General features: G+C 43.1%; 1 protein-coding gene across 3 annotated transcripts in view; it reads left to right on the top strand.

The window, feature by feature from the left end:
• The first annotated feature begins 16,704 nt into the window (after window positions 1-16,704).
• Window positions 16,705-23,967, top strand: part of LOC104391108 (annexin A8-like protein 2) — a 15,610-nt gene continuing 8,347 nt past the window's right edge. Inside the window, exons 1-5 of one of the 3 annotated variants that reach the window (XM_010000335.1) lie at window positions 16,705-16,740; window positions 21,214-21,304; window positions 21,579-21,673; window positions 22,837-22,950; window positions 23,779-23,869. In XM_010000335.1, the coding sequence (XP_009998637.1) occupies window positions 16,720-16,740; window positions 21,214-21,304; window positions 21,579-21,673; window positions 22,837-22,950; window positions 23,779-23,869 (412 nt within the window). In that variant the 5' untranslated portion in view covers window positions 16,705-16,719. The remainder of the gene's footprint in view (window positions 16,741-21,213; window positions 21,305-21,578; window positions 21,674-22,836; window positions 22,951-23,778; window positions 23,870-23,967) is intronic. The other 2 variants (XM_010000336.1, XM_010000337.1) reach the window with 2 other exon arrangements.

Here is a 23,967-nt window from a genome sequence, read left to right as displayed (position 1 = left end):
AGTGCAGCAAAACCCTCATCGACAAAACATGTCTCTTTGCTGAACACAGCATATTTATTGAGTATCAGTTTACAGTTGAAGATATCAGAATTTGTTGCTGGTCAGCAAAAAGAAAAAAGAAAAAAAATAATTGCCAAGTGTCAATTTTAGTGTATGAATATATTTATACCACACGTGCTGAGTAATCATTCAGTGGATAGGTTCAGAGCTATGGGATATAGAAACAAACAAAAATTATCATCTAGATACAGTTAGCAGCTTTTGTTGTGTATACATTTGAAGGTCTATTTACATCTGACATTTGTCTGACTTGGTATGTCAGATCATTCAGTAATAACTTTAGCCAGTACACGTGCATCAGTTGCTTTGATAGCTGACACCTGCAAGTTAGTTAAACAGAGTTAATTGAGGAATTTGCTTTCTTTTCCCCAACAGTACTGCATCCAGATGCTAATATAGAACAATAAGTGCAAAGAAAACTTTCTGCTTTTCGTTCTGCAGGTGGAATTTCTATGAAAGTTTATAAGAAGGCTGTAACAATAATGAGGTAAAATGAGACTTTGTACAAATAATCTAGCAACAGTAATCTAGCATTGAAAAGAGGTTTGTTTTTTTTCTCTGGGGGAAACTGAGAAAATCAGTTTTGAACCACCCATTTTTGCATATGTTTAGACTTCTTGCATATGATAGCCACTGCAGGCCAGACGGGTTTGAGAAATACAGTCCTTGAACAAGGCCTGGGTTCAGATTTGTCCAAAGTTCAGAGGAATTTTGAGAAAAATATTTTGTCTGGATATATAGATTTTAATTACAAAAATAATGGTCCAAAATGGAGCAAATACACATGCAATTTGAGCATGAATGCTGTAATATGCAAACAGCATAAGTTATTTATATCAGAAGCATGGAGGGACTGATTCCTTTGCTGTTTAGTTAGATTCCTTTTGATCTTACTGCCATGTAGGTCTAGATCCTCTTGTGATTCAAATATTAATTCCTCTATGAGTAGCTGTTTCCTTAAACAGCCCATATCCCACTAATACGTAACCTTGCAGTCTACCTATGGCTGAGAGGCATGGCATGATGTGTCAATATGAGCTTTTATCTGTTTTATATAATGTTTGGCTAACGGATTTCCCAGACATTGTGACTGCTCACCCATGACCTCAACTCTGTGTGTCATCAGAAAGTGATGTGAGCACCCACACAGAGGTGGGAATTTGTGACGCGGGACTGTGGGATGGCCCATGAATAGTGTTCACTAAGCAATACCTGAGTGGGTTGTACCCAGATCACTCCCTAGTGAATCAAAATAACACCTGAGCTTGCTTTTTTATATCATATTGGAGAGGGTGGCTACAAATCCCTATGCTGGTTTGCTTTGGCACTGGCTGTGTTACTAGGATAGTTGTAGGAATAATGTTTATATTGCATTATGACACAGCATGTAGCTGTCTCTCCATCTGTGTGTGGGTGTGTAGCATGTCACAGTAGTTACTATCACAGAAGTCCAAAATAAAATATGGACTGTAATGTGTAGTTACTCCAGATTTCAGGCCTTTTCATAGAGTTGTTACAGGTACATAAATTTGCACTGGTACAAATAGCAATTAGGGTTACTATTTCCAGTGGAAGTCCCACTTGCAGGACACCATACCAAGCTCTCATCAGTCTGTTCTGATCACTGTGACACGTGCCATGTGTATGCAGCTGAGGCTGTCAAAGGTAAACTCAGAAGAACCACAGAGCCTCCTTCTCCTCTTGCACTGCTCTGCTCTCTTGAGTTTTACTCTTACCTCATGTATATTGGTGCAGGTAGTGGAATCACACTCATGGGTGCCAGCTGACCTTGGAGCTGTTCCTAGTTTAGGCCTGAGCCCACAAAGCACTTCTGCATGTGTTAAATGTCCTGCAGGCCATGAGGAACATCCTTATGCCCAAGCACTTTGCTGACCTGTCATCAGAAAGGAGAATTGGGATGTATTCAACCCTAAACTCATTCTTTTTAGTCACTTGAATAGGATCTGCATAATTTGGTCCATAAGAATGGATTTTTGTTTGGATGAGAGAGATGTGTTTGTGTGTGAGAACTGTGTAGGTTTTTGTTTGGTTTCTCTTTCTTTACAAAAATTGCTTGGAAAGAAGCATTCCTATGACTGGAAAGGCCTTTTGTAGCCAATGTAACACACAGTCATAGCTTACTTTTCTCAGTTTCTTCCAGTTAAAAGGTGAAACTAAAACATGTTCAGTTTTCCACGGCAGTTCTGGTGAAGCTCTACTTTTGACATTAGTGAAAGGAACTGGGTAACTGCAGTGAGGGGGTAAGGACCTGGATATGGGAGAAGGTGCTTTACAGGCAGAGATTGTTGGTTGACATTATTTTGGTCATATGGAAGCCTATGTCAAAAAAACTTGCTGCGTCTAAGACCGGTGGTGATGTGTATGTAACCTTGAACCAAACAGCCACTCATGTTGGCCATCTAAGAATAATTAGCCAACAGATGCTAACCAGAAATTAAAATGGTAGAGGGTAATAAAGCTGATTCCCTGCCGGAGAAAAACAGTGTGTGAGGTTTAGCTGCTTGTGACAGTGGGGCAGACCACTGCTCTGTAGATGCCAAGTTTCTTATCAGCAGGCGGCAAGGCTGAAACAATCGTGGTGCTCACAAATGGTGTAATAAGAAAAGGGAAAACTTGCTTACAGAATTAGTGTCTGCTGGTAAAGTTGAATTGAAGGGTAAGGAGTAAACCTTGGCTTGTGAAAAAGCCTGGAAACCATATTTTGTGTTGTCTTGCACCTGCACAGATCCTGAAAGGAGTCAGTAGAGTTGTTGCTCTGTTGCAGATTTGCATTGATGTTACTGTTGATGGAATTTGACCAACATTCCAGTGAAAAGGGAGGTGTTGGCTTAGGGAGGGATTCTCATAATCATACATCCAACATATCTGTTGTTTGCAGTTGAGGAGAATATTCTTTGCTGGAACAGCCAGTCTTGCAGAAATTACAGATACAATTTCTGCATAACTTGCAAGTGCAATGAGAATAGGAGTGGTTTGGGTTTTCAGGTGATCAGATCTATATATGTTAATGCAAGAAACATGAATTTGAATATTATATTCAGCATAAATGGAGTTTCCATCATTTCCATTATATAAATTAAGCATAATAATATTTGGTGTTTCAGTCAAGTTTTGGCTGCAGCTTCTGTAATAGAAGCACTGCAAGTTTAGTTTGTCAATAACGTGGGAAGAAGGGAAAGTGAACCTGAATTAAATTGCCTTTGCAAAGGTGGGGGCAGTGGCTATACTGCACTGGATAAAGAAAGGCATTTTGGCTATGTAGAAATGTATCTATTGACAGGGATATCAGGCACTATAACAATACAGTAGGAGAAACTGGTTGCTATTCTACTGTCTATTGAGTTTGAGCCTTACCTGGTGTAAGTCAACATAGGCCAACTGAAATCAAGGCAGTAATACTGGTGTCCATCAGCTGAGAGCTGGCTTAAAATAAATGAAGGGACAAAATCCCTCTGTCTGGCTTGATATTTCAATGTTTGTTTTGGTATGCTTGTGTGTCAGTTGTGATTACAGTAGTTACACTGCTAAGAAATGTTCTCATGTGGGATGATTCCCCTGTATTTTCCAACATATAGCAGCATTTTAAACATGCAAAAAGTGAGTATCTAACCCTTCCCTAAATCAGAGAAAAATGTGGACTCAGGGGCCTTTTGACTCTTACTTAGCACAGATGTGAAATGATACAAGGTGCAAAGCAGCAGGGAGGAAAACCCCATGTGTTTAAAGCTGATACAGAACCACATTGATCAAAGTGTGTTTATGGCCATGTTTCAACCCACATGCATGGATTGCCATCTGTGGGAGTAGCCTGCAGAGCAGACTGTTCTAACTGAAAAAGGGGGAAAAAAAGGAAGAAAAAAAAAAAGAAAGAAAAAAGAAAAAGAATCAGCTCCTCATCTGAATGAGTGAGCATAACAATGAATGACATTATTTCATGAACTGTACCAGTTCAAATGCATGTGCACCTGGTGCTTCTAATGCTTTTTACTCCTTTTGATCTTTAAGCAAAACAATCAGTAATATGCTTTCTCTCTGTAATTGTTTGATGTTTTTATTGTTGTTGTTTTGGGGTTTTATGTTTTGTTTTTAAACGTTTAATTGAGAAAACAGCCCTAGTTCTGTAAATATAGAGTTTAATTTGGAGGAGACAGCACACTTCTGGATGTTACTGCTGGACAGTTATTTATTAAAAGGGGCTTAAGGTGAATAAATACAGGTGGCTCAGGATACATGCATGCAAGTGTGATAATGCAGTATGGCATTTTCAGTTCTCTTTAGTTTTGGGGGAAGGGAAATTTTTGGGTCATCCTAGTTTGTTTAGAAGTTCGTTACTGACCTGAAACTTTTTAATAATGTAATAAAGATGCTAAACATATAACAGTGCTTGAGCAGATGTGTGGATTGTGGTAGATTTTTCATTTGGGGGGAGGGGGTAGTGAAAGAGAAATGTTATAGTTCTTAAGGGAAAAAAATGTACTGTACTAAACTTTTTTTAGAAAAATGTCTGTTTTCAGAAATAGTGGGGATGTAGGTTGATAGTCAGCCAGGGCATGGAGATGAGGGACACAGGAAGCAGTTGGATTTTTGACAAAGAGATTTTATATGGGGTTTGACTTTATTACTTGTACATGTGGTACAAATTTCTGTAACTGACATGCTGCTTCCATGTTATAATCATAACCTTTATGCATTTTATGCGCCTGCTCTATTTTTCTGAGAAAACCTTGCAAATGTAAAACCTGCATGCAGATGTGGGAGATGTAGCTAAAGTCTTATAATCCAACATAATGTAGTCTTGATGGAGTCAAAATCAACAATAAAAGTGCTTACTGGTTAAACACTACAGAGAATTTTGTCACAGGGTCATTTTAAGAGGGGGTAAGCTTGTCTGTACCTGTTTTCTAATCAGCTCAGCCTTAGCTGTTTTCTAATGGTCAGGAGGAGAATTTCAAGTTGGGCTGTCAGAATTCTCATCCCCAAGTTGCTACTGATTTGAGTCAAGACAAGGGTATGTTTTGTGCCTTAGTGTCCTTTTTCTAAGAATTTCAATCTTTGCGTAATTCAAAAGTAAGGCACCATTTATTGGAAACCCTTACAGATCTCAGGTAGCTGGTAAGAAATGCTTAGTAAATTCCACTGGAGTCAATGCTTAAACATTGATTGACATATGGAGCAGGATCAAACTTATTGCTGCTATCTTGAAGAGAAGTCGTCTAATGCATAAAAACAACCAAGTAAAAGCCATGCAAGATAAGATGCTAGAGCTGGAAGAGAAATTCTATGGCAAATCCTACACCTATGAAGACACTAGAGTCACAGGTCTCTGACTCTAGACTCAAAAACGCCAACTGATTTTTAGGAGTCTTGCCTGAAGGACACAAGGCTGGATCATAAGAACCCTTCTCCCTCACTGTCTCTGAAACTATTTTTTTTGTTCCCTCCCTGCTAATGCTTTGTCTGTGTCTCTTTGAGTCCCATTGAGGATTGGAGGCAGGCTGGTGGAAATGTAAGACAGGCAAGAAGTTCAGCAGTGGTAGGCCACAAAAATCTCCAACCCCAACAGGCTGCAATTATGGGTGATTAAGGCTGCTGCAAAGCTGCTGAGCTGTGCTCCATACTCAGTCTGCCCAGCACAGCAGCCACAGCTCTGTGTGCAGTGGGAAAAGAAGCTGGTCCTTGCACACATGCAGCCCCCTGAGCCCATGTGAGCCTCATCTGCAGAAACAGTGGACATGGTTTTTTGAGGGGCTGATAGCTGCAGCAAGTCATCGTGGCAAAGCAGGTGGGAGCTGCATGGTGGCTGAGCCGGGCACCCCCAGGCCCCTGGCAGCTCCAACTGGCTGTGCTGCTAATGGGAGCCAAGACCCTTTGCCTGGAGCTGTGCGCCTTTCCTCGTTGAGCCAGGAGCTCTGACAAAGAGCCTGGCTTCCTTTAACTTTGCTCCCCAATCTGGCAAGACAATACTCACTCAGAAAGATTTTGTGGCCTTGATTTTTTTTTGTTTTGTTTCTCCATCTGCTTCTTGGGTGAAAGGCAGGCTCGGGCTCTCGGAAGAGATCAGATAAACAAAAGCAGTCCTGGAGCCAAGGCTCTGGGCATTTTTCTTCTGCATTAACAAAAACCTGACAGTGGCTGCAGCTGTGGTTGGTTAGGCTTATGCATGCCTGAGACAAAAAAAAATCAGATTTGACCTGAACTTCCCCAGAGACTGAAAATCTACAGATCCCAGTACAGCATTGGTTATGGACTTGCCTATAAATAGCCTCTAATGCTGATTTAGCATCTTTCATCAAAAATGCTTCACAGTGCCAGGAGTGGTGTTTACACGTGAACATAGACCAACAAACCCTATGTGGCTGCATGGAAGTCAAAAGCAAGAATTTTACTGGCTTCAGCAGTCTGAGCCAGGAAATGAAAAAATGCTCTTTTCCCATACCCTTCCATTCCTTAAGATGCCACAAGCAGAGCATGTTGCCCATGCTGGAAGTTGTCAGATGTTCACTCAGTGAATGTGCTTTGCCCTTTGGCTTAGGATTCATCTCAAGCTTCATCATTTTCTGCAGCAAAGTTCTCCTCTCCTGCACACTGAGGGCTCCCCTTTTCACTGCAAGAGGGGGTATGCTGAAAGTTTCCTTTCCAGGTCTTACTCTGAATCTGACTGTGACTCAGGAGAACTGTGAGATGATGAGATGAAAGAGTTCTCTGAAAGACTGGGAATGTGCTGCTGGAATGTTTTGTCTGAGACTTTTATAAATGTTTGCTTTTAAGCTTTCAGAGATGCAGGATTGTTGCATATGTTACTTCAATGAAGGTCCTTAGATAATTCCAGCTATGTTGCTGCCACAGAGTTCACTGAAATAAGCTGTTCTCATGCCAGTCTGTCACCACTGTGTAGCACTTTTCTCCATGCTGGTGTCCTCCTGCATCCTGCTGAGCCTCTAGACCATTATTCTTGGGTGCAGACTGATTCTTCATGATGGAACCCTGCAGAAATGCCCGAGATTCTGTGACCCAGAACACCTCACACTGGAGGTATGCACTTTTCCCTCTGATGGCAGAGAGATATGGATTTAGAGCATGAGCCTTGCCAGAAGGCACAGGGCAACACAGCAGTCCAGACATACCCACATGCAATAAACATGCATACATTTGGCACAGGTTACTAAATATAGTGACTCTCACAGAATCACAGAATTGTCAGAGCTGGAAGGGACCTCTAGAGATCATCTGTCCAACTCCCTGCTAAAGCAGGATCTCCTAGAGCACATTACTCAGAACTGCATCCAGGTGGGTTTCAAGTATCTCCAGAGAAGGGGACTCCATAGCCTCCCTGGGCAGCCTGCTCAAGGGCTCTGTCAACCTCATAGTGAAGAAGTTTTTTCTCATATTTAAATGGAACTTCCTATGTTCCAGCTTGTGCCCATTGCCCCTTGTCCTGTCACTGGCAACTACTGCAGAGTCTGGCTCCTTCCTGAGCCCTTGCCATGGTCAGTCCCTTTTCGTTGCTGATCACAGCTCATGCGCTAAGAAAAAATACTAAATGCCCTCAAATATTTTCTAATCTCCATTTTTTCAGTAGGTGGGGAGATATTTTGTGCTGAATCTCAAGATTCCTCTTCATTATCCAAGGAAAATTGCCCAATCAAAACCAATGGGAAAATACAGTAAGCATATGTGGCAGCTCATCATCTTCACGCAATGGTGGCTGTTCTGTGCCTCAATTTCCTTATGCATCAGGAATAGCTTAGTTAAAAGTGAACATGCCTAGATGTAAGGGCTACTGTTTTCCGGATTTCTGATTCACCTGTGTAAGGTGTGTTGGGATCTTTGGTGCTAAGAGGATGCCAGTGCAGTGACAATGCTGTTGGGCCTGATGCCAGTTGGGAAATGCAGTGCCCTCAGCAGGTGAGTGTCTCCAGAAGGTAGTTAATTGTAAGTCATCATCATCACAATGGTAGACTTGGGTCTACCATGGGTCACCAGGAGCCATCTGCTTCAGGAGTGCAGGCAACCCATGTCTGAGACACCACAAGCAACAGCCTACTCACCAGAACAGTCACAGAGATGCTGGTGGGGGTCTATCTCATCCCAAACTAGTAGGTACAGCAAGGTACTACCAGGGAAAAAATGGGCAGAGAGAAACTGCAGCTCTCTGCAGACTCTGGAATTTCCCAGCCCTCTATTTTTGTGCTAATACAAATGGCTTTTGCATTGCTGAAGTGACTCACAGGTCAAAATAGGAAATAGCTCATTTCCCTCTCAGCCAGGTCTGCCTCTAACCCAGGCCAGAAGGACCCAGCACTGCCTGGGAAGAGCAGGCAGGATGTTTTCTAGATGGCTACAGACAGTGGCTCTGCCATGGTCTCCTGGAAGGTGTATCTGGAGGGTGAATTTTCCACATCCCACTTGAATCCTGCTCTTCTCCTTTTCATGAGCTGTGCACAGGCAATGGTTATCTGCTCCCTGGGTGCCTGAGCTGGAGCCTGCTGGTGCCAAAAGGAGCTCTGAGGAGTTGACAGAGTGGCCCCTGGGTGCACCAGCTCTGCAGAATAGTTTCTGTGGGATGAAACAGCCTTTCCTTCCCTCCTGTGATGCTACCACAGGGGAACTAGGTTGTGTCTTTATCTCTGCTCTCCATTTTGTGCCTCAGTTTCCCTTACTGTAAGAGCAGAGCCCAGCTCTGGCTACTTGAACTGTAGCGCTCAGCAGTCCTGGCCAGGCAGCTTCTGCAGCTGTAGCAGTAGCTAGGGTGGCTTCTTTCAGACTTGGCAGCTTCCAGCTTTCCTTTCTGGGTACCTTTGCAGCTCCCCTCGGGGCAGAGGGAAGAGGTGGGAGAGGCTCCTGGTGCTGGCCACACGCATGACTCACCTCTGACATTATGGTATTTTTGGTAGTTCAAGAGCAGCCTCGGCTCAACGGCAGGAAAGAAGTGTAAAAATAGCCTGTTGGCGTGTTTGCTGCCAAGCAGAGTGCATGATGTCTCTCTGTCAGTATCTGGCCCGGTAGCCCCTTTGCTAACCAGGTCTCAGAGAGCTGTGTGCAGAGGACATTCTGTGGAGGAGCACTTCTCTCCACAAGTTTGCTGAGGGCAAATGCCAGACTGCAGAGCCAGTTGGCTTGTTATTGTAGGGTTGCCTGCGAATTTGGAGGTGCTCTGTCACTGCTTCTTTCAGCACGATGAGGGATCTGCCCTGGAGACCATGTTCTGATCAGAGGTCTTCCATGTCCCAGTGTGGAAAAGGGACCATAAGCAATCACAGCTTCACTGCACCTTGTCACCCTGGCTTGGCAGCCCTGCAGAAGGTGGGAACTGGGCTCCCCACAGCAGCCTTGGCTGCTCCACACCTCCCCTGCTCCTCTGCTGAGGGGTGAATGTCCCCAGCACTTCCTCCTACCCCATCAGGATGCCCAAAGGAACACAGTGTTTCCCTCTCCTCCCTGTCATGAATCCTGTCACACCAGCTGTACACAGCAAGGAAATGGTTAACATGTTTTTCCAGTGAGGGCTGACATAGCCTTTCCCAGTATGGATGCTGTGAGACCATAATAGATGCCAGCCAGCAGATGCTCCTTGGCAGGGCTGTCCCCTCTGGGAGGCAGGCCACTGCACACAAGTGCTGGGACATTATGGTACATGGTACCACCCCAGAGTGACCATTTGGACTGTGACCCCCTGACAGCACTCAGTGAGCTGGTCAGGGCAGCACAGGGCTCTCCAGGGTGGAGGACGGTGATGATGGCCATAGTGGTCAGGGAGGCAGGTCTGGCCAGACTGCCACTGGAGGGCAGGACATGACTGCCTATTTCCTGCAGCAGAACAGCCAACTCAGACTTCTCCAGAAAGAGTAGGAGCTTGGCATTGCTTTTCAACAAAAAAATTTATTTCAAGCTGATTTTGTTGTGGAAACCATGCTTAAACTAGCAGTTCCAGCTCAACAGCCTCTTCTACTGCCCACAGAGTAAATGTGCTTTCCAAGCACTCTCTGTTCATCTACCCTGCCAAGGAGCAACTAACTCCCTGGCTGTAAAACCCATAGGCCACATCACTGCCATTCTCAATTTGGTCATTTTCATGTTTATCACTGACCAGCATCAGCCTTGAGCCATCTGAGTCGTGTGAGCTTGAGCTTCACGTACTCAGCTGGAGCTTGCACAGTTACTAAGCAAGCAACAGCTTGCTGCTGAAAATGAGTGCTTGCTCTGGTAGGTCAGGCTGAGTGGTAAAGGAAGCTTAGGACAGAGCCATGGGGCCACCACTTTTCCTCCTTCCAGTACTTGTAGACCTTTGCCACAACCAGTACCTCAGTTCCTTTCTGAGCCCTTGCCATGGTCAGTCCCTCTTTACAGGCTCTTGACCTTCCTCAGAGCTAGTCCTTCCTTGGCTATGCCCCTGTCTCTTGCAGCCTCTGTACAGGCCAAACTGGTGGTATGATGGAGCCTGTGCTGTGTTTTCTACAATGTACATTTCATATCAGCATACTCATTGGTGAGCTGTGACCTGATTGTTAAGTTACTATCAAAGAGACAGACACCAACACTAAAACATGTGTCAAGTAAAATCTCCAGCCAGACAAGCCCTGACTATCAGTCCTCTTCTGTTCTTGGACTTAACTGAGCTGATCTATGAGCTGGTGACAATGATTCTCTGTCTGAAATGTTCAGCCCTCATTTATCACCTCGGTGACAAAAACTGATGCTGAAAATAACCCACAATTTGACACACTAGTTAGTCTGTTGAGGTATGAATGAATACTTCATGCCATTCTGCAAATAAGACACTGTGATTCTGTGAGTCTGGCTCTTGAGAGAGCTTGTTTTGATTTCTTGCTATCACCAGGACCCTGAACACATCCTCTCTGGTTTGACCCAGTGGACTCTAATCACCTCAGTATCACAGAGGGGCTGGTCTTAAATCACCCACCCATATCTGGCAGGGGTTTCCAGGAAAAAAATTGAATACTTGAAAGATTTTCAACTAACTCAGCTAGACCACAGTTCTCAGCTTAAGGAGAGCTGGCTGTTTTAGCAGCACTGTTGCTATTTTTAGTGCCTTTAAGCAGACTTCTCTATTATAAGATTATTTGCCCTGTTTTCTGTTCTTGTTACCACAAAAACATTTTGTGAAAAATGTTGGCTTCTCTTAAAAAGCAACACTATAAAATACAACAGCAAACAATGATATGGCCGCTTCAAAGCTCAAGGCAAATCTAGCTGTAGGAAGGACATGAAAAAGAACACTAGATGCAATCAAAATGAGATACACAGGCAGTCAAGGAGTCAATGCTGAAGCTGGATGTTCCCTGAAGCACTAGTATTACCTTTAATTTCATCAAGAAATCAGAAGGGACACCATGATTTCTTGTTTATTAATCTTAACCCCCTTTAGCATAGATCACAACACTCAAACTCTGGCTCTTGAGTCATGCAGATGCAGCTGCGACTGCTTGGGCAGTCCCACATGATCAGCATCACAGTGAGCTTGTGTTGGGGACTTCTGGTTCAATTCCTGTCACAGAGCAAAGTCAGAAAAGGCTACAAAAGATGTCCCCATTACTACTAAGTGTGTAAAAGCTGGAAATGGAGAAGAGCATATCTTACCAAGAAAGGCTGTCCGACCTGCCAAGCAATGCAAGCAGTGAAGAGTATGTTGCTACCTTGCTACAAACAATTGGATCCAGACACATCCAGGGTCCTTCTCTTCTCCCTTAGGCTGCTGTGTATAAATCCATCTTCATCATGGGGTAATTTCAAGCAGCAGGATTATCTTTAATGGTTTACAAACACCTGGTACTTATTCCACCAAGGACTACAGAAAAACAATCCCATAAATGTGGGTGGGGACATGCACAATATAGTTCACATGCAAACATCCAAAGGTTCTCAAATGCTGCCTCTTTCCCATTGCTGGTGTGTGAACTCTTGGCATCTGTCACAGCCCTATCAGACCCAAGTGAGATGCCTTTGCCCATTGTGATTCAGTGGGTACTTGCTTTGTTGGCCTTTAGGGTTAAATAAGAACAGCAATTCCCTGCTTTTTGTGGGAAATGGTTGTTAGGGATACTGGGAGGAATTCCTTGGCACCAGCATTAGCAAGAAAGGAATGAGCAGAAAAACGGTCAGTCAGAGTCAGCCAGAAGCAGAACAGAGGCAGCCAAGCCAAGGGAATGTGTTCTGCTGTTTGTGTTAGTGCCTCACCCTGGCTCTCCCACCAGCAGCAGAGAGGCCCTGTGCAGCAAAGGTGAAGCTGACACACCCTTCACTAACCTGTGGAAACTTCTGTGCAGAGTCCCCTGCAGCACTGGCTGTTCCCACTGACCCCAGGGCTTGTCCTCCTGAGCTGCAAAGGTGCTGGAAAGAATCAAGGCCTCTATTCCTGCTTCTGTGATTGAATGACCCCCACAATGTATAGATGTGAATTTTCTTACAAGGCTTGGCAGAGAGCTGCTTGTGGTAATAAAGGAGGCTTGAAAAATTAGGCTGTGCTAGTGATTTTCAAATGGAAATAACCCTACTTTGGGGTCATTTTCCCTTTGAAACATGCTTCAAAGGCACAAGAGGAAAGGGTGGAGTGAGCAGTGAGCTGCCAGGTATGTGAGTACAATTTTTGTAGGCTTTAGTGACTTTATTTTTGCATTACAAACGCTCTCCTTGCTCAAAACTGCTGCATTCCCCTTCTGTTTATTTTCTCCAGCTCATCCCTCCTTCATAAGCAGACAATAACTTTTTGTTTGGATTGGCTTGCTGGCGAATTTCCATAGCTCTGCCATACCGTGATCTGGTTTCAGGTGATTGTGATCTGATTAGTAGACACAAGGGTATTTGCTTTTAATAACTGTGAGGGCATTCAGCTGTTTGTATCCACTTAAGTAGTGATAAGCAGGAAGAAAAAGAAAACAACTAAAAAAGAAGGAGCAGTAGAAGCAGAAAAAAATAGGTCCTGGTCTCTGGTTTTGTTTGCATGAAGGCTTAAAATCTGTAGGATGAAACTATTGTAGTTTGCACAGTGAAGAGTACAAACCTGTTTGCAAACACAGCAGCTGATGGGGCAAGAGACTCATGTAAGTCACTGGAAGGTAGGGCAAGCTAAAAGACTTGTAAGCAATGAGGTTATGTTCAGACCTGGAAAACATGGACCTGCATGAGTCTGGTCAATTTTTTTCCCTATGTATAAAAAAAAAATTCTGTTTGCTGAACTGTTTCCTCATCTGAACTAAAGTTCTTCATGGTATTTCTTACAGACTGGATTGGACAGAGTTATTAACTTTTTGGCCTTGTAATAGAATACTTCTTTCTCTTTGGTTTGAGGGGTGAGCTCTAATTTCCTCAAATATAGGTGTTACATTATACAATTGGTCAGATTAATGTTTTTTACAAAACTATCTGTGTTTGGTCTGCTGTTTTCACAATTGTTCCTCTTGATTCCCAAGCTCCTGGCTGGAAAAACAACAACAACAACAAACAAACAAAAAAAAAACAAAAACTTTGGGATGAAATTCCCAATGAGATATGCTGTTTTTGTTAGTCTTGAAAAAGTTCTATTGGAATTGAAAGCCATGGAGTAAGTGAAATTGCTGAGCAGTTGAGAACCTGGCTTCCATAAGTTTTCATGTTCCAAGGCAGTCAGCTCCTGGCCTGAATCTTTCTGGGCATAGGGCCAGACTTTATAATAATCTACAGATGGGAAAGGGGAAAAGGGAGCTGCCTCTGCATCCTAGAAGACTTTAGTCACCCTCAGTATAAATTTGAGTACCCTTTAGACTGCTCTCATCTAAAACAATAGTCAGAGCTTTATGAGCGGTAAAAGCTTCTTGAATGCTGGTAATGCACCATTCTGAGGCTACTGACACCTTTTGCGGATTGAAAAATGTTAAGCAAAATCTTGCTTGTGATTTTGTTAATAATTTTCCTTACAATGGGTCAGTATATATCAGGAGCAGCTCTGATATCACGGATTCAAGCTTGGAAAGTCCCAAGGGCAAAGTCAAGAAAAACTAAGTACACGGGTATCTTCTTTGTTTTGTCTAGCTGAAAATTGATTTGGACTAAATTGCTTAAAAATGTGCAAACTAAACCTGATTATGGTGCATGTGCTGCTTCTACTGGAGGTTTCTGCCCACTCTTGCTGGTTGAAGGCTGGCCAGGCATATCAACAGGAGCAGGGACTCTCTGAAAGCCTAGAGAAGGCCTGTGGATGAGGCCTGAGAAAGATTCACTGTGGATAACACTCTATAGCTGTCTGTACCCACAGCATGATTGACGCACTGCCCAGCTCAGAGATTACATTATTTTGTGGGGTATCATAGTACAAGCAACCGGGATCACTGGCTGAGTGAAATTCTAACCACCTCTTTATGTTGGGCAGTTTAAAATTACAATCTTGAGTGCATTTGGAGTTTACTTTCCAAAAAATAATATTGCCTGAGATGCAGAAATGACATCTTGGGAGAGGGAGACAGGGTTGGGAGAACCCGTGCATCATCTTCTGGCCCTTTTCTGAAGATTTGCATGTTCCTGTCAGTAATCACTGATTACATATGATGTTGTGCCTTAGATAAATGTACTGGTGCTGTAAAAGATTTGTGTGTCTGGTACACATTAATAAAGTGCAAGAACCACAGGTAAGCTCACTCACATGCACAGCATATGTGTTAAGAGGGGGACAAGAAGCGTAGTGAAGCTTAATTTGTTGATATTAAATTTAGCTGCTTCTATCAAAGCACCTGCACAAGCAAAAGGGATATTGAACATCAGTGTCTATCTCCTGCAGCCCTGGCCTGGGACGGCTGACTTCTCTGATCTGTATTAAAACTGTGCAGTGCTGCTCTTACCTTTGCTGCATGATTCAGGCTCTCCAGGCCTTACCTAGCCCATCCATATTGATTTCTTAAAATCTGGCCACTGTTTCACTGCATTCAAATGTTCTGTAATGTCCCTTTGCAGCCCTTTTTAGTTCATGCTGCCAAAAATGACTGCTTGGGCTTTGTCCTATTTTTGGTCTGGTTTGGTCTCTGCTTCCCTCTGTGACCTCTAGCTCTTTGTAACTCTAGAAGGGTGGCTTTATCCTTAGAGTCCTCAAGAAAGCTGACCGCCATGGCAAGCTGACCTCCATGGCAAGCTGACCCAATTAAATTTCAACACAGGGGGGAAAGGCACGTGTAACCAGCCAGGCACAGACTTGGGATCCAGCAAAAGCAAATACACCTTACCCCTAGGGAGAATGAAGGACTGCTTTTGTACTGTGTGCTATTGGTAAACCTGCCTCTCAAACGTGGCTAGAAACCAAGCTGGCACAGATCATTCTTCTGGGAATAGCCAGGGCAGCTTCCCAGGCCACCAGGGACCTTGCTGGGTTAAGTGAAATAGCAGTGTATGGGAAGGAAATAAGAAAGGCCTGTAGTCTGGTGCTTACCCAACATCCCATGTGGGTCTGTAAATGTGAGAGAGGACAAAGCTCCTATATAGCAAGGGTTAAGATATAGCTGGTGGGAACATCATTTCCATCAGAACAGCTTTCTGTTTTAAATAAATAAATAAATGCTGGCAGGGGTGGATTCTGACAGAAGTCTAGACAGGAAAATATTGCTACAACCATATGATCTTTCAGCTTATTTCGCAGAAACTTTTCTCCAAGTTAAAGCATTGAAAACTGTTCACCTCTTTTTAAAACAAACACAAAAAGGAAAAAAAAGAAACAAAAACATTTCACACTCTATTACTGAGCCTTAACATGTCACAGCAGCTAGTGCAAGCTCTATAACTTTTGGGGGGCTGGCATTACTGAAAGTTGTTAGCTTTAAATATGCTGGCCCTATGTCACCCTTGAGATGTTTCTTGACTCATGCCATGCAAGTCCAGGTGTGGGATAGGGGGGACCTCCCAAGTCTCTGTGCAGTCTGCTTCTTTATTGAGCTTTACTGTAAGATGTAGGGCTTGTGGTGTGTGGCTGTTTTTGTGGCATAGTGATTTGGGATGTTTGGATATTTATTTTAATTAAATAAGCTTTTTTGAAGGAAGGGAGTAGTAGTGGGTTTGTTAAGTTTCTAGAGTCCTGTTTTGCTGTATTCCAGATAGGTAGAGAGAAAAAGAGTCAGTAATAATGAGTGTGTGGCTTATTCTGTTGTAGCAAAATTCACTGATTCTCAGTGGAGTTTTATGCTGAGAAATGCTTGTAATTTGCATGTTGTGTCTGTGCCAGAGACCAAAATGTTAGCAGAGAAGGGTGTGTGGGGAGAAGCAGTGGAAAATTTACAGCAAGCTTTAGTCAACGGGGTTGAACGTAGGGCTTCTCACAAGGGAAGCCTCATTTATTAAGCAACTTGTTCTCTCCCTGTGAGATCATATGTGAAAAACAGGTTGAGTCACGTCTGAGGGTGTTGGCCCACGGAATTCATAGATAAGGAAGGTTTATACCTGTGTGCTCCCAGCACAGAGAAGCCAGTTACTTTCTGCAGCTTCCAGAGAGAATAACCCTTCTAAGGAGTACAGTTATTCCAGTTTTCTTGTGGTAAGTTTATTGGAAAAAAACCCACTTTTATTTCTTTCTCTCCTTCCACCCCCTTCCTATCTCAGTTTCTCTAGCCCTGAGGTGTGATACATGTGGTTTTCTTCACCAACAGACCCAAGTGTCCCTACTGAGACATGGCATGGTGGAAGGCCTGGGTAAGTAGAGGAAATACTGAACAAGACACTTTGACTTACAAGTTACATCTGGCACTGTGAGGGAATGAAATGTTTCCTTTTTAAATATCAGCCAGACCTATTTTCTGATTTTTCTGACTATAAAATAGCTTTCAGTACTTCTAAAACCTTAATTAAGGAAGGTCTGAACATGATTGATGGCTTTAAGAAGAGCAGACTTGCCCTGGTCCTTCAGTTGAGAGTGATGCAGTTGCAACTAATCCTTCTCCTTATTACGGGGTGGTTGGTTTGGTGGTTGTTTCTGTTGTAGGATGTATATGGTTGATGGGTCTCAGGCTCTCCTTTCTGTCATTGGTTCTGTTTATGGTGTATTTAGGGGGGGATGCTGGTAGTTTTTTTGTACTCTGTCGTTGACAGCCGATCCTTTCCCCGAGGCATTGGGTAATTGGCATGTTATAGGGCATGGGGTTGGGTTTGTTTTGTGTTGGCTGTAGGGATGATGGTTGGGGGTCCTGTTGAAGGGTGGAAGTTGGGGGTGGTGACTGTTGATAGTGGGGGAATGTTTTCTGTTCAGTTGGATATGCCTTTGGATATGGGAAGACAGTCCTGGAGAGAAGCAAAGTAACATAGCTGAGGTCTGCAATAGGTCTGAAAGCTGCAGGCTCTTCATCTACTCCCTTCTCTTGTTGCAGTGAGCTCAGGGCACTGGCCCCATTTTGGTCCCCAGTTGCTCTGGTGGGCTGTGGTCATGGAGGAAGATGTAGTCAAGCCACAATGTCTTTTTCTTTGTGGATTTTTAATATTGCAATGACAATTTGGACTTGGACACCTATCTGTTTGCTGGGGCGGAGAAATACTGCATATATGCTCTTCTGAAATCTTGTGGCTTTGGAGGAATGTGGCAGGATGAGGGGATGCTCATGGGGTCCACTGAGGCAACCTCTGGAGCACAGCTCAGGCCAGGCAGCAGGCAGCTCTGGTGATGTGCAGAGCTCTCTTGCCATCCATGGTAGCTCTCCCGTTAGCCTATGTGGAAGGTGAAGTTTACCCCCAGACTCTATCTCCAAATACCTCTAAGCCAAGGCCTGGGAGAGACCTGCTGGAGACACGCAATGGAAGAGTTCTGGTAGAGAAGTCTTCTTCCCCAGCCCAGTCCATTGACCAGAACCACTGTCAATACTGCACAGGCTTTCTCTTGATTGCTTCTGTGTTGTCCATGGAAAGATTTGTGCTTCACTTCCACATTTTTGTGAGGAAGGCTTCATGTTTCAGCAGCCTGTGTAAGGGGTGAGCAGAACAAGGGGCCTCAAAGAGGGGCCTCTGTTGCCATGTGCCAGTAAAGATGCCTGAGAAGTGCAGGAGTGCTGTCTTGCAGTGTATTATATTACCTCAGGTGCAAATACATCATCAAGGAGTGAGAAAACACTTAGCATGGACATGACCATTCTCACATTCTCAGTTACAATTTTGTACCCAAGCAGTGGGAGCTAGAGAAACATTCCTTGGGGAATATCAAGTTAATGCCTACTTTTTCTTCAAATAGAGTTCAGATGGGCAACTTTACTGATCTCAAAACATACAGTGATTTTTTTTTCCCAGAAAAATGGAAAGTGTAATCTTCCTTTCTGCTGATCTCCCGCTGGCCCCGTGTTTCCTTCTGGAAAACGGACTGTTTTTCCGAAGCTTGGAGTAGCTCTGACTTTAATTTTTCCCTTTCTGCTCATCTGTTCAACCACAAGCTGGAAATCTTTTGAAAATTTAGTGTGAGAAAAGGAGAAAGAGAAAAGCCTCAGTGATCTCTTATCTATTGGTATTGTAAAGGGGTGGTGGCACGAAGAGATAAGAGGGCAAAGGAAGGATGGTAGAAAATTGTTCTGGTTTTCTAAACCCTTTGTAAAAAATAGAGTTCCAAAACGAACAGAATGAAAAAAAAGTGAAGCTTTCTTAGAAACACTTCACTGAAAAAAACTAGTAAACCCTGTCCCCAAATTCCAGCTTTTCAGTAAACTACTGTTTCAGTTTGAAAATATTTTGGTGTGAAAACTTTTAATTCCCTTTCATTTACAGGTAAAACTTTCAGAAAATCAGCTGTAAGGTACACTCATTCCATTGCTTTCAGGCCAATTATTCATCTTCACAGATGCCTTAAGTAGTATAAGTTAGGTAATTGAAGGGTCAATTCATCTGTGAAACCAAGACCAAACTGAACAGGGTTACTGTGGAAACCTGTTGTGATTGTACCTGTGCTGGAACAATTCAACACAGAGAATGAGGTGTACCAGTGAGTCATGAATGTGCTGCTCAAGAGCCAGGATGGGCTGTAAATGTTTGCTGGAATTAGTAAAAACAATAAAAAGGTTATTGTTTAAGTTATTTCCACTGGCTCCAAATGAAGCTCAGCTTTGCACTCCCTTTTTCTCTGAGTCATCAGGCACAGATCCAGAGTGTTTCTTTCACATGAGCCTTTGTATCCAGCTATAGAGAACTGTCCATCTTTCTCAGAGTAAAATCAGATGGTTGAGTGTAACCTGCTTTCCAAGACAGCTGTGATGTTGCTGGCTGACTTCACAGGGGAGCAGGAAAGCAGGACCACATCCAATGGTAGTACAAGCTCAGCCAAACCTCCTGTTCCAGACTGATGACAAACCTTTTGGAGAGGCAATGCATTAGTCTGTCATTCCTCTTTCTGCAGTGACAGCTACGCTGCAGCCTTAGATTTGCTGTGAGTTGGGCCTCAAAGCTGTGAGTTCTGCAGCTGCTTTCTCTGCTGCGAGCAAGGTGTGGTAGCACAGGAGTCTCTCTCTGTGTTGGTTGTAAAGCAAACTTCTGCAAACTGAAGACCTCTTCCAGATCTTCCTGACTGATGAAAATACTGCTTCTATTGAGCCTCATGATGTCTTTTCAAATGGAAAACACAAGGGGTGATAGGCACAAGTTGCTCCTGGGGAGATTCTGGTTGAACACAAGGTAAATTTTTCACTAGCAGGACAATCAAATATTGGAATAGTGTCTCAAAGGAAGTGGTAGATTCCCTCACATTGGAAGTCTCATCTTGACAGGGTGCTGAGCAACCTCATATAAGCCTCGCATAGTGTTACCTGAAAAGATTGGATCACCTTGAGGCCCCTTCAAACCTGGCATTCTGTGATTCTATCATCATCGCCTCTTGTTTGCTCACCACTGCTTCTCAGAGCTTGGCTGGCAAAGGGGCCAGCATGCAGATGTGTGGCAGCTATATCTATTGGCAAGGCACTCAATAAGGACCCCAGAGCTGGTTTGCCCAGAGCCAGCCTGAGCACCTGTGAAGCAGGGCATGGGTATGCACCAGCTGTGGCACTAGGCTGGCATTTGCTGACAAGCACTCCTAAGCTTGCAGCCATTTATCAGTCTTCCAGCCTCTCTTAAAAACAAGGAATGCAGATCCTGAAGGGAATTTCCACAAGCTTTTCTACCTGGCAAATATTGCTTGAAGACTCACCCATCCCTCTTGGCAAAACTTGGATGAGACTCAAGGAGAAGAGAGATAGAGGCCCCTTGAGTGCAGGAGATAAGAACAAAAGGGGTTTACACCATAGCAGGAAGCTGCTGAGTGGCATTGGTAATCTATGTTATGCAAGTCAGATGAGACAACCATAGTGATTCCTTCTCATTTTTAAGTCCAGATTTAAAGGTGCTTTTTATCTGACTCTGAGGCCACCCCCATTGAAAAATCCATCAAGTCATATTGATGTCATTAGTTTGATATTGACCATATCCCCGCCAGTAATAAATTTCTGAGAATATAGTAACTTAAGCAACTTAAGTCTCTCTGCTGCTAAGAAAAGAAAAACTCCGTGTGTTATTTGAATAAAGTGGTGATGACTCTCTACGACTAACCACTCAGATAAACCCCTTTTGATAGGACCTTATTGTTAGAGATGCATCAATATATTCAAGCCAGTTCCTTGAATAACAGCTTTTGTTAAACTCAAGCTCTTAAGCCTGGGTTCTGATTGATGGCCCCACTCATTACTTTTTGGTGACTGGAAATAAGTCTTGGCATGTCTTTCTGCCCTGGGACTCTGGCACTGACAGTACCTTAGGAGTCTGTCCAGAGGGTTCCTTTATAGTTGTCCCTTGGTTCAGGGAAGAACATCAAACCTGCTCTTCTCCAGATGGATCTCTCTCTTCAAAGTAGTGTCTTGGCCCAAATCCTTCCAGCAGAGATACTTCCTTCTAGAAATCAGCTGTGCACGAGTGGAGAAACAACAGGAGAATAAAGCTGCTACCTAGAAAATGGTCTGTGAGAGCATGACTATTCCATGAAATTAAAAGAAAAAGTGAAACATACTGTGCACCAAACCACTGGGAAATGTAGTTTCTAAAGCAGTGCAATATGATAGCATAAATGTATGAAGTTTTGTATAACAAGCGAATAAGCCTACTCAGCTTTTTCTACCAGACTTCAGCTGATGAAAAGCAGTGGTGAAAAGTCCTGTATTTTTCTTCTTTCAGAGTGAAGCAGAGGGCAAGTCTGTGATGGGTGCTTTAAATTTTGACCCTGCACCTGATGCTCAGACTCTCTACAAGGCCATGAAAGGGCTTGGTGAGTTGAATCCAACCATGTGTGTAAATTCTACGTTTTGCTCATAATTGCCCAAGAGGAAGCCATTCCATAAGAAAAATGCAACCAGAAATACCTTTTTTTTTTTTTTTAATGTGGAAAAGGAAAAGTTAAAGTTTCCTCAATATGTACTTAAACTTGTACATTTTGAAGGCAATAAACTAGGGAAGACTGTCTGAATACTTGAACTGGGATTTTGGACTAGTCTCAGCTTATTCTGTACACTGTGTTAATGGCTTATTGTTGCTCTCTACAGGGACTGATGAAGAAGCTATAATTGATGTCCTAACCAAGAGGAGCAATATGCAACGTCAGCAGATCGCCAAGTCGTTCAAAGGACAGTTTGGAAAGGTTCTTCCAAAACAAAGTCAATTCAGTTACTGTGTCACAGCATGCAGGGTGTTGTAAATGGGTGTACAGTTAATCCTAGAAGCATGATGTAAACAATAGGCAGGTCTTCTGCAAATAAGTCAATATTTATTTATAAGGCCTGGGGTGCATGTGTGAAATTAATTTTTGGTCAGAAAATCTGGATTTCTCCAGAAGGTTGTAATTTCTTATGTAAAATGCATTTTAAGCAAATATTTTATTTTAAATCTCCTTTAACTTAAATTGTAACTTCTTACTGCTTTTGAAGCTGTAACAAAACCTGATAACTTTCTAAGTGACATTTTGAGTACAATTTGAGTTTTGCTTGGGGCCTTTTTCAATATGAAAGGAAGTTTAATTACTTATGTTTGTTTAGAAATTCTGAAAATGAAAACAAACTGTGGTCATTGAAAACCATATTTTTCTGTGGCTATTTTTTATAAAATTGGGAAAACTCTTCCACCAGCTGGATCTAGTAGTCTGAGAGTCCCAGTTAAAGAACGGGAAAGAGGGAAATGTATTGGAAAAGAACAACATAGCCTCTTGAGTCAGCACAGAAACTGGAGTATTCAATGACCCTCGCTGGAAAGGGGATTGTCATGGAAGGGCCTAAGAAAGAGAAACAAATATGAGAGCAGGAAGCATGGGACAATGCATAGAGAAGATGCATCCCAGTAGAATAGGGTCATACCCTAAAAATCTGAGTTATAAAGGAAATAAAGTTTGAAGTCTCTCTTGAAACAGGCTGCATGCCTGATTCTGCAAAAGTCCTGGGTGCTTGCAGGCTTTAGTAATTGGCTCTGAAGCTACATCCCTTGCTCAATTCAAGGCCTTTAGCTGCCTGGTCCTACCCACTGAGAAAAGCAGAGTGGAGGAAGACTTTTATCTTATCTACTCTGCTGCAGAATTAATTGGTACATGGGAGAAGCTTGAGTAATGGGACAACAGGGAATGTGGAAGTAGCTAGACAAGTCCTATTTTGGAATTAGGTGACTTTTTCAGTCCCAGGATCTCCTCTAATAAGTTATCAACACAATGCTGTCGTTGAGCTTGGTTGCTTGGTTGCCATGAAGATGGAAACAGCACTAGGCAGTAAAGAGATCATCTGAGGCTTTTTATGTAACTGTTTGGTGCATGTTTAACAGGATTTGATTGAAAGCCTGAAGTCTGAACTGAGTGGCAACTTTGAGAGGCTCATTGTAGCTCTTATGTACTCCCCATTCAAGTATGATGCCAAGGAGCTCCATGATGCCATGAAGGTTAGCGAACTGCATGCTGGTATTTAAGTAGTAGCATAGATCCAGTGCTAGTTTCCAGTAATTATGCTTATTAACTCAAGCGATAATAACGGGACTGTTACATGATAAAGTTTTTATTAGCAGTACCCGCTGAGAAATAGTTTATTGTGCAATTAATGCTCATCTGGGGGAAAATGCTACTTTAATATTTAGGGGTGTGTGAGAGTTTCTGTACATAAGCCTCGGAGCCTGGGGGAGGCAACAGCAAAACTAAACTCAGCTTTGGCGAGGCACAAGCATCCACAGGCAATGGTTTCAGTTAAAATTCTCCTCACTGCTTTCTGCAGTGCATTTCAGGAATGGAACATAATGACCTTGAGCCAAAGCTACTTCCCTAATCCCCCACCTGAGACCTGAAACCTTTAAGGAATCAGGGAGTGGTGGTGCAAGGGTGAGGCTGAGATCCTACCTATTGATACAGTGTCTGTTCAAGTTTCAGATGCAGAGAGGTCTCTTACAATAATACAAGGATGGACTGACTAGGCAAGCACTGGTCTCCCCACATTCCTCTCTCACTGTCCATGATCAAAGATCCAGAAATGCATTGGGGAAGTCCAGGGTCATATTGAATTATCCTTTATGAATTTGACACCACCCTAAATGAAGCCATATTCAAACCAAATATGTGTTACGGCTCTGGCTTTCATCCTGACAGTTCCTTACAGAATACAGCCAAACTCTTGCTGCCATCTGACTCCTCAGTTTACCATACTTCTCTAGCACTAAATTACACTCCATGAGTATATACTTTTCTCCACCTGCATTTCTCCACTATGTTTTCTATTAAAGGGTCTGGGAACAAGTGAAGGTGTTATCATAGAGATCCTGGCATCCCGGACAAAAGAGCAGATCAAAGAGATAATCAAGGCCTACAAAGAAGGTAAAGTTCCTGTGTGTCTAATTTTTGTGGTCAGAGCAATGTGTGACTGCCTGATTGCACAACAGGAATGGTGAGACCAACTAGTAGTATCAGCAGGA

The sequence above is a fragment of the Chaetura pelagica genome, unplaced genomic scaffold (assembly GCF_000747805.2).
Source record: "Chaetura pelagica isolate M959 unplaced genomic scaffold, ChaPel_1.0 scaffold156, whole genome shotgun sequence".
In the NCBI taxonomy this organism is placed as follows: Eukaryota; Metazoa; Chordata; class Aves; order Apodiformes; family Apodidae; genus Chaetura; species Chaetura pelagica.
Note: the sequence above shows the minus strand (reverse complement) of the source record. Positions and strands in the feature narration are given on the sequence as shown.